Below are 11,233 nucleotides of genomic sequence, written 5' to 3'. Positions count from 1 at the left end.
TCATTTTAACTTTTATTGACTAACCTGTTGTAACTTTTGTTGCTCATTAGTTCATATCAAATTTGTAAGTTTGCACTAATTATTCCTTTGCTTCTTCTATAGCTAATTGCTGACAAATTTTGGAAACAATTCTATGGTAAAAATTACGAGTATGGGATGGCAACTATCTATGTTGGCGAAAAGTTTTGGAATGTGATGATGAAAGGATGGACTGATGGATGCAAATTTACTGATGGATGGTTAAAATTGATTGAAGAAGTTCCGATAGCAATTGAATCTTGGTTGGTTTTCACCATGATTGCATCTAAAACGTTTAAGCTTTCCATTTTCCATCCCGAGACTAGAACTGAGGTTTCCTTCAAGAAAGATGATGTTGTTGTTTTGGATGATTCAATTTATGGAGATGATGGGTTTGATTTATTGGTTGCGGTATAAAATTTTGATGATAAAATACATTGTTTGATAACATGATGGTGATAAGTAACTTTTATTATATTATGCTAATAACTTTTGAAATCCCATTTTGTAGGCTAAACACAATCAGGTTCTGGATTCCGGGGAAGTTGCTTTAGATGATGAGGATACTGGAGCTTCGGTTGGTAATTCTAAGCAGTTTACGACTTTTGAGGATATTTTTAATGTACATATACACATGTAATATTTATATATTATTATGATTTAAAATATGGTTTCTTATATATAATCATTCTTATAAATATAGTTTGTTGATGACGGGCTATTTGATTCAAAGATTGCGCGTCTGGTTGATGAGTCAGATGTTAAAAATGCTTTAAATTTATAATTTCCTACGCATATATTTTATTGTATAATAAGTATAAGAAGGTTTTTTTTATTTTGTTGTAGCCTGAAGATCATTCTGTAAAAATAGCTAATGATGTTAACGATCCTCAACTACAGTCTAAAGATTTTCCTGTTCGTTTACATTTCTGCCTCTTCAAGTGTTGTATCTAATGTAAGTGTTTATTAGTTTTATACTGACTATTTTATTATTGTCTCAATATATTGATATTATTCTGTATGATTGAGTCTTAAACTTCAAAGTTGAATTGAGAAGATAGTTTGTGTTGATAAAGAAAGTTATAAAATTTCAAGAATTTAGAGTTGTTATATTCTAAATTAATTTACTTAGGTTGAAAAGATGCACAATCTTCGTGGCAAGACAATTGTAGAGAATAACCAAGCTGTTGATAGACCGTGTAAAGTTCAAAAGGTTCATTTAGTATCATCCACTTCAGAATCAGTCTTACACTTCACCACACATGCTGAAGACAGGCTTGTAAGCTTTTACAATCGTTACTTTGTTTCGTTATTTCAACAATTTCACTTATATATCAATATTTTATAAAATTCACTATTCAATTTTCTGTTTTTTAGCATCTGCCATCAGATGTATCTTCTGCGTTGGATCTGCATACTAATAATCCTAAGCCTATCAAGATCCAGAATCTCAAATGTGAAGTCCAGGAACTGTTTACAACATCTCAAAAAACCAATACTGGATTCAACTACGCTATTGTTGGATAGTCTTCTTATCTGAGATCTTGCAATATTGCTTTTGGTGATGAACTTTCGTTAGAGTTTCACAAGTCTACTCAATTGCTGAAGTTAAAACAAGTTGTGCATTTCGTGACAAAGATAAAGTCCTTTTAGTTTGTCTTGCGTTGATTGAAGATTTATAGATAACGTTTCATGTCATGATTGTTTGTGGTTGTACATTTGGTTCGTCGATAGTACTAATTTTGCTTCTTAGACATGTTCTATTTGTAGTTATGTTTATAAACAGGTTTCATTGTCAAAAGGTGGATGCTCCTTTTTTTGTGTGGATAGGATACTCATATGTATCTTATATATTAACTAATGATGCATGTTTATAGTTGTCTTTGAGCTATAATAGATATCTATATATGTATCTATATGTTCTATCAATATGTGTTATACATGGTTTTCTAAGAAACCACTCGTGTTTGCACACGGGTCTTACCGCTAGTATATATATATATATATATATATATATATATATATATATATATATATATATATATATATATATATATATATATATATATAAAACTTAAAAACATGTGTGTGGTTTATTCATTATGTAGGCTAACAAAACCAAACAAAACGTGTGGTGTTTATTTTAACTTTATTTCTTTATCATTTTCTTTCGTAATTGTGGGCCACCTTTTCAGTTAAAAAAATATAAATCTTACTAAAGATGATTAAGATCATAATCGTAAGAAGATATGGAAACATGATTATTAAGATGTTAATGGCGATCTCAAATCACTTTCGAATCATCAAAATCTTAGATATAAACACTAGCTAGCTAACAAATCGACAAGTAATACTGATACAGACGTCTGTCATAATCATATACTTCAACAAAAAAAAAGGTTTACAATTAAACTATTGGAAGCCAAATCATGTACCTCAACCAAAATTGTATCAATAACTCAGTAATGTTAGAAAATAAACTTTAAATTTTCCACGGTTGAGTATCATTGGACACAAAGAGATCCAAAAGTAACCCAAGTAGACCCGATGCATAATAATTATTTTTTAAATGTAATTCAGCAAAATAAGTTCCTTTTATTGACTTCGTATCATTTAAAAACAAAATAAGTTCCTTTTATTGACTTCTTATCATTTAGAAGGTTCATATGATATTATACTTCAATTTAAAAGTAGCATTGCTAAAAAATTGTTTCTATTTTAACAATTTCCTTTTAGGAATGTTTGCCAGTAACTTCTTAAAAAAATGTTTATGTTTTTTACAATAACTTCCTGTTTCTCTAAACCTGCGTTCTTATATTGTATAAATAAATTCAAATAAAAATCAAGAAAATTAGAAATTTGGAAAACATTATATTTATAGCCTTTCAGTTCAGATAATATCAAAATTTCATTCTGAGATAACTTGGCATCGTGTTAGTATTTTTGAGTGTAACCCAAACCTTAAGATCAAACGATAACTCGAATCGTAACCCAAAAACACTCAAACATTTATGAACAAACTAAAACACGCAACCATAAACACAATATTCAAAACCTGTTATGATTGTTATATGGAATATTTAGTTTCTGTAATCTTTATTTAAAAATGTTTCAGATCATTTAAAAGAAAAGTATAATCCCAGATTGTATATTTCTTGTTGGTAAATTACTTTTAGTTTTTTTTTATAATGACGACTTTAATTAGAACGAGTTTGTTAAAAAGCCGCTAGCAAAGATGGAACCAAGTCAACAACTACAAGCAACACAAAACAACAAAGGATTATACATCAAAATGTTTCCACTTGAACCAATCCATACTCAGGGGTTGTTTGGCAACTTCTAAATAGTTAAGTGCTGAATCAGTAAAAGGTCTGAAGCATTAAGTGCTGAACCAGTAAGAGATCTAAACTATTAAGAGCTAGTATAATACTTAACCATTTATAGGCAAATGTCTGACCAATTCAGATTAGAGATCTTTAACTATTTAGACTTTGTATAGTGCTTAACCATTCAGAGGAAAATATCTGAATTATTCAGACATCTGCTTGTGAAACAAAAAGTGCTGAACCAGTAAGATATCTGAATCATTAAGAGTCTCATTAAGATTTAAGAGGTAAAACAATCAGCCCCTCAAAGATTTTGAATGATTGTTTGTAAAATACTTTTAGTTATACCCTAAAACCTATTATTAATATAATACATATTCAAGGATTATTAGGCCCAAATCCGTCAAAGAATGCATATCAACTCTACATAGTTTATATATTTTTCTTGAATATAGAATAGTTTGTTTTGGGACTTTGGGAGTAAAGGAAGAAGCATGAGCATTGGTCGTATGGGAAAATGAAAAAGAAAAATAAGATAGGAATTAGGAGGCATGGTTCGTTAAAAGATGGGTCTTATCATCACTCCGGCAGCTTTTTCTCCCGCAACACTTACATTTTTTATAATTATTAATTAACACAAAATTATAAAAAAGTGTCAAAACCAATATATAATACTTTGTATATTCTGTGAATACAACATGTTCCAATTGTATTATTATATCTTTCAAAAAATTCATGCTTCTTAACCCCAAATAAATAAAATAACAAAGGTAACAAATTCATCATCATTATAACAAAATATATATATAAGAGTCTATTTAAATACAAATTGATCTTACTGATATGAATATACCATAAAGTTTCTTTTTTTCGATTTCCCCCCTCGTTTACCCCAAAAGCACAAACACACCCTTCAAAGTTCCACTTCCTCTGCTTAATTACCCAAACAACATAAACACCCTTTCAGAAAATGTTCACTTAAAAACCTACAACCCAATCTCACTCCACCTACAAAACCATACATTAGTACCTCGTATGACAACACATCTTTCCTTGTATCATGGATACTATGTTCACCCTTAATCAATGCCATCATCAATCATTCAACTCCACCATAACAACTTCCGGCAGTAGTTCTAGATCCTCCACCGAACATCACACCACCCACCACCACCACCAACCACCACAACAATGCTTCTTCATGGAAGAAGACAATCTCTCTTCTTCTTCATCTATACATCCCTACTACTCACCTAACCAATTTCCACCACATGATAATAATAATAATAATAATAATAATAATAATAATAATAATAATAATAATTTCCACCACCACTTAATTTCTACTTCCCCTCCCCAACCATCGAAATCTCACGCGTTTTCGCAAAACGTGGTCAGGGAGTTCTCAAACTCCCTGTCTCCCAACTGCTGGAGTCACGAGCTGTTATCTGAAGCAGCGCGTGCACTAGCTGACAACAACAGCTCGCGGCTCCAGCAACTGATGTGGATGCTCAACGAGCTAAGCTCTCCATACGGAGACATAGACTCAAAACTTTCATTTTATTTTCTTCAAGCGCTTTTCGCTCGCATGACAGAGTCCGGTAACTCAACCTACCGGACTCTCTCATCAGCTTCGGCGAAAACATGCACTTTTGAGTCCACTAGAAACTTGCTTCTCAAGTTTCAAGAAGTCAGCCCGTGGACGACTTTCGGCCACGTGGCGTCCAACTCAGCCATCATGGATGCATTCAACGGAGAGACAAAACTACACATAGTTGATTTCAGCAACACATACTGCACCCAATGGCCAACTTTGCTAGAAGCCATCGCCACCCGCACAGACGACACACCTCACCTCCGTTTAACCGTCGTAACCACCACTGGAAGCAACAACGGAACAGAAACAGTTATGCAAGAAATCGGAAACCGGATGGAGAAATTCGCAAGATTAATGGGCGTCCCGTTTAAGTTCCACGTAGTTCACCATTCGGGTGATCTATCATATTTTAATTTAAACCAACTCGATACTAAAACCGATGAGTGTATTGCTATAAACTTCAATGGCACGTTACGGTCAGTTAGTTACGACCGTAGGGATTATTTATTATCCATGTTTCGGAACATAAACCCTAAAGTTTTAACAATCGTTGAAGAAGAAGCTGACATGGATGTAGGACCTGACGGAGTTAAATTTTTGAAAGGGTTTGAAGAGTGTTTGAGATGGTTTAGGGTTTATTTTGAGGCTTTGGACGAAAGTTTTCCGAAAACGAGTAACGAGAGGTTGATGTTGGAGCGGGAGGCGGGTCGGGCGGTGATGGATGTAGTGGGACGGCGGCCGGAATGTTCGGTAGAAAGGCGGGAGACGGCGGAGAGGTGGTGGAGGAGGATGAGGGGAAGTGGGTTTGATGGGGTTGTGATTAGTGAAGAAGGGTGTGATGATGTGAGGGCGTTGTTGAGGAGGTATAAGGAAGGGTGGTCGGTGTTGCAGCCGGAAATGAGTGCCGGAATTTTCTTGATGAGGAAGGAGACACCGGTGGTGTGGGCTAGTGCATGGAAGCCTGTATGATTGTTGTGATTGTGACTTTTAGAAGAAAAATGAAAAGGGGAAGGGGAGTAGGTGGCACGTGCATGGGATTATGAGATGAAGTTAAGGGTTTGATTTGTTGATTTAATCTTGTTTAGCAAATGGTAATATTTTTCTTTTTCTATTTTGATGTCGATTAGTTGAAAATTTTGTGGCAAACTTCATTTAAAACATGAATTAAGGTATTCTTTATAAAATATGTTGTTGAGTTGTATAGCGTCTTAGAGTCGTGTTATGTATGTTTAATTTTGTCTTATTTTGAAGCTGGAGGTCTCATCGAAAGCAAGCAGCCTATTATTCGTTTGGAAAAAGATAAGTTTTGACTACATCCTCTTCCTAGACCCTATCAATAGCTCGGTTGTTTGTGGGGTTCTCTTAGATATGGTTGATTTTGCAATTTGTACATGATCATTTATGTTTAACAAAATTGTACTAAGAGAAAAATGCCCGGATAGTCCCTGTGGGTTCGCCTTTTTTCACCTATAGTCCCCAAGTTTCTAAAATTACCTTAATAGTCCCCAACTTTTCATTTTTTGTTCCCGGATAGTCCCTGGGTCTAACTTCAGTTTGTTTTCTCTGTTAAGTGTGTGTGAAATTACAAAAGTACCCTTAATAATTAATAAAAAAAACCTAACCTTTTACCCACCTCCACCCCTTTCCCTTTCCCCTTTTCTTCTCTCCGACCGATGACCAAATCACCATCACAGTTTTCCCTTTCTCTATCTCCCTACTCTTTCTCCCTGGTACCACCATCACCTCCACCGCAGCCATCACCACCGACCACCACCACCATCGTCACAACTACCCCTGCCACAACCACCACTTCTGCCATCATCACCACCCCGCAATCTTCATCACATTTATGTACCAGTTCACACACACCTCTGATTATAGAGAGAGACTGTTCGAATGAGAGAGTGAGCGGCGGAGATCGAAGACAAAGAGAGGGAGATCCAGCAGCAACACAGCCGTCTGCGGCGGCTGCTCTGATCGTTTTTCGAAAAAGGTAGATCGGAATGTCACCAGAACAACCGGTGTCACTGGTTGTGTTGTATGGTTGATTCGTTGCTTGTTATGATGTCACTGGTGTTTTGATTTGGTTGGTTTTGGATAAACAGGATCATGGAAATTTTTGTGGTTTTGTTTCGGGTTTGAAGCTTGATGATGGTGGAAGGTGGAGGGTGGAGGGTGGTCGTTGACAGTGATTAGCGATGAAGATACGGTGGTGTTCCTCAAAATCACAGATGCCATCGTTGTGAACGGGTTTAAGTTCAGTCTCCGGTTGTAGGTGGTAGCGAAGAAGATAAGAGTGTGCGTTTGAATCACAGGCAGTTTCTGGATGATTAATTACTACAAGAAGAATAGGTGATAGGTGGATTTATTGCGTATGTATAAATCTATATGTATATTCGATTCAGAGGCAGTTCCTGTCTTTGGGTTGACCACTCTTCAAATATTATGGCTTCTCTTGAGGAATGGCTAGTGCCGGACATATATACCTGTTTTGGTGTGTCATTTCTTTGTTTCCTCTATTAATCTAATCGCAAATTTCGATTTTGATTGAAACGGATTTGGAATTTGATTTGTTGATGTTTCCAAAGAAATTTGCAGAGGTTTATCCCTTTTCAATTTTGGATTTGTTGTTAGTAGGGGTTTGGTTTGGTGAATCGGTGTAGGGGATGTTGAGATCGAAAAACGCCATTATTGGTGGAGTTAGGATTGCAGGTTTGAAGGTGGAGGGAAGAGTTGATTGCAGGTTCTGTAGGGTTGAAGGTTTGGAGGTGGAGGGAAGAGTTAATTAATTTGTTTTGTTTTTACATTAAGGGTAAATTGGTAATTTCACACCCACTTAACAGAGAAAACAAACTGGAGTTAGACCCAGGGACTATCCGGGAACAAAAAATGAAAAGTTAGGGACTATTCAGGTAATTTTAGAAACTTGGGGACTATAGGTGAAAAAAGGCGAAACCACAGAGACTATCCAGACATTTTTCTCTTGTACTAAATAAAAAAGGTTTCGCAATGTATCACAACTCCATAAGTGCAAATTTTATTTTTCTGTTTCTCTTATTTCACATTTATGGTAATAAAACATCACTTCACTATATTAAATATAGTTATTTGTGTGAGCTATTTTACTTCGAGTATATTAAATTATTGATTAATAACTTATGTGAAATTTTAATCATATTTTATTTTAATATATCAGATTGTATAATTTATAAATCTTCTTTCTAAACTAAATAAATTTTCATGATTCACATACTTCTAACCTAGTCAAATAAATATAAAAATAGATGCTTTAAATAGCCCAGGTATAAATTTGTAACAATCATTTTAGTAGCCCAAGTCCACTATCATTCCATGAACTTAAAAAACAACCATGGGCCTACTTTTGGTTCCTTTAAAATTGTCAACTCTCCCAATGGGCCTCCATATTGAAGATTCCGTTTACAAGTGCGTAAGTGCGTTTTTTAGCGTAAGAAATTTTATGTAATGAATTTATAGTTTTACTTACAACTAGCGTAAGAAATTTTATGTAATGAATTTATAGTTTTACTTGCAATTACAAAAAATAGTTCATTGTGTGTTAAAAGTAAAACCTTCGTATTTGAGATTTGTTGTTTTTAATTTCTAAGATATTAAGGATTTTACGTTAATTTCTATTAAAAATATGTTATATTTGATTAAAATGACTATTTTAGCTTTTTAACAAACCATATAAACCATTTATATAACTTAGATTATCTCCAACGTCACCAGTCCACCACTGTCCTTCCTAGCTTTCCTGCCCAATGCCACGTCCCTTTGCCTAAACCATCCTTTCCCTCCTCTTCTCTCTCCTCTCCCTCTTACAACAATCCCACACACGCGCCTTTATGCAAGGGTTGCCTCTACAGCCTCTCTCTCTCTCACGTCTTCTTCTCTCTCTCTCTCTCTCTCTCTCCCTCCCTCTCTCTCTCTCCCCCCACACACACACACCTCCTTTGCCACATCTGAAATAGGCGGCCATTTTCTTCTTGCATTAGAGACAGTCTTACTCTAAATTATTCAAAGGATATCTATCTAGAACACCGGCGTCATCATCAAAACCACCTTCTATTACGCCATCCTCTACCATATGATATATTGAAACACACCCGGTTTAGCTTTTCTTAAAGATTACTAGATATACTCACATCAATGGCCAAGAGTAACCATCACATTCCTTGTAAATGCTAGGAGCATAAACAAGTCGAGTTGAGTTTGAGCTCGCTTAAGCTCGGGATTGATTGGTTTAACTTAAGAAAACTCGAGCTCAATCTTGACTCATTTCAAGCTATATTCTAAGGCTTGAATTAACCCTTAGAATAAATTTTTAACTTTGGCTTGATTTGTTTATAAAACTAGCTTCATTTAAAATCTGAGCTCATTTAAACCCAACTCGATTCAAGCTTTGGTCATTTGAGACATTCACGAACGGCTCAACTCGTTCACTAGTTTAAGTTTTGTAGAACTTTCAGATATCTCGTACAAACATTATTGTCAGTCATACTACTCAAAACTGCACTTTTTCAGTAACTTTAGAGAAAATTGCACTTTTCGTCCTTTATGTTTTAAAATTTCTACAAGCGCTGTCTTTTAACTTTAAAAATTACAGTAATTGTTCTTTACGTTAGCAAATAATTACAGATGGTGTCATTTTGACCTAACCAATTTAAATTTTAGAGTTAGGCTTGATCATGTGCAATCATGATTAAACCTAACTCTAAAATTGAATTGGGTTAGGTCAAAGTGATACCACTTGTAATCATATGCAAATGTAAATGACAACCACTGTAAATTTCAAAGTTAAAAGACAACCGCTGCAGAATCTTTAAAACATGAAGGAGTCGAAAAGCGCAATTTTCTCGTAACATTATTTAAACTTGTAGTTATCAAATAAACTTGGGGCAAATTACTAAACCTTACACCCAAACCTGCATCTCAACTCAAAGAACAGGGTCTCAAACTGCCATTAAAAAAAACACAAGGTCCATTAACCACTTACACCATAACCTTCATCTTCTCAAGATCTACAACCCTAAACCGCCCCACTGTTCACTACCACCCAAAAATGCTGTCAAGAATCACCCCCAAATCCATCCCTATACTCCGCACCCTTTCCCACTCTCCACACACCTTCTGCACCCTCACCGAATCCCAATCCCAAACCCAAACCCAAAAGCTAGAAAGGATCGCCGACGAGATTCTCAGCCTCACAAAACTCGAAAGAAACGACTATGCAATCCTCATGCGCTACAAAATGGGGTTCAACAACTACGGCCCATCTGTAGCTGGTCTGGGTTCGGTGGGCGGTGCCGGCGGCGGTGGCAGTGGAGCGGCGGCGGAAACGAAGGCGGCGGAGAAGGTGATATTTGATGTGAAGTTAGAGAAGTATGACGCGGCGACGAAGATTAAGATTATTAAAGAGGTGAGAGGGTTTACGGATTTGGGGTTGAAAGAGGCGAAAGATTTGGTGGAGAAAGTGCCGATTGTTGTGAAGAAAGGGATTACGAAAGATGAAGCGGAAGCGATTATGGCGAAGCTTAAGGATTTAGGTGCTACTGTGTCGTTGGAATGAGTTTGATTTCTGGTACGCTAATACTAGATTAATAATAATATTTTTGGAATTGTGTTGCTGTTTGTTTGCTTGAGGATTGATTGATTCTGAAGCTCGAAGAGGGTGTATACCTTAAGAACATAGAAACATTGCATTTTAACCAATCAGTTTTTTGTTCCTATTCATCTTGTTGGTTATGAAAAGGATCATGTGTATGGTTGTAACTGATGAATTGAAGATTTTGAGCTTCCAACAATTCAAATCATATGCTAATGCCCTCGTAATTTTAGTGTATTTGGCTATCAGTGTTCCTATTTAGTTTAATGTATCTAACTATCTATATACCAACATGTTATAGACTTGTCTAACATGTACATTTATAGAGACCACAGATTTTAGAGAGCTATAGTTTACAGTGAAGTAGGCATATCAGTGCTTCATTGTTTATGGTTGGTTAGTAAGATCAGTTGGGCAAGTGTGTTGTGCAACATTATGAACTTATCAAAAAGATAGCGCATGACCGATGTCACTTACTAGCCTTCGATTTTCATAACCAAGGATGGAAAATGATGAGGCACGTGTCCACCATTTTGCCGTGTAAAAAAGGTCGAGTTTTTGTGTCTTCGCTAGAAAACATAAAGACGTGTTTTCGAGGATCACAAGCTGCCTCTTAATGTCAATGTCTTTACCATTGCATTGAACGAAGATAGCATGTTAGCTAGG

At 35.7% G+C, this 11,233-nt stretch overlaps 2 protein-coding genes across 2 annotated transcripts; both read left to right on the top strand.

Moving 5' to 3' along the window:
- The first annotated feature begins 4,277 nt into the window (after positions 1-4,277).
- Positions 4,278-6,125, top strand: LOC110909327 (protein SHORT-ROOT). Its single transcript, XM_022154355.2, has one exon. The coding sequence runs from the start codon at positions 4,405-4,407 to the stop codon at positions 5,908-5,910; it is 1,506 nt and encodes a 501-aa protein (XP_022010047.2). The 5' UTR covers positions 4,278-4,404; the 3' UTR covers positions 5,911-6,125.
- A 3,759-nt stretch (positions 6,126-9,884) lies between these two features.
- Positions 9,885-10,812, top strand: LOC110909328 (50S ribosomal protein L7/L12). The gene has a single exon (XM_022154357.2). The coding sequence runs from the start codon at positions 10,025-10,027 to the stop codon at positions 10,529-10,531; it is 507 nt and encodes a 168-aa protein (XP_022010049.1). The 5' UTR covers positions 9,885-10,024; the 3' UTR covers positions 10,532-10,812.
- Positions 10,813-11,233: the final 421 nt, after the last annotated feature.

The sequence above is a fragment of the Helianthus annuus genome, chromosome 14 (genome assembly GCF_002127325.2).
Source record: "Helianthus annuus cultivar XRQ/B chromosome 14, HanXRQr2.0-SUNRISE, whole genome shotgun sequence".
NCBI lineage: Eukaryota > Viridiplantae > Streptophyta > Magnoliopsida > Asterales > Asteraceae > Helianthus > Helianthus annuus.
The sequence above is the reverse complement of the archived record's forward strand: the minus strand, read 5'-3'. Positions and strand labels throughout refer to the sequence as shown.

Bases quoted from the DNA above. Each gene is read 5' to 3' on its own strand.
- LOC110909328 (XM_022154357.2), top strand. From the start codon at position 10,025: ATGCTGTCAAGAATCACCCCCAAATCCATCCCTATACTCCGCACCCTT.
- LOC110909327 (XM_022154355.2), top strand. From the start codon at position 4,405: ATGGATACTATGTTCACCCTTAATCAATGCCATCATCAATCATTCAAC.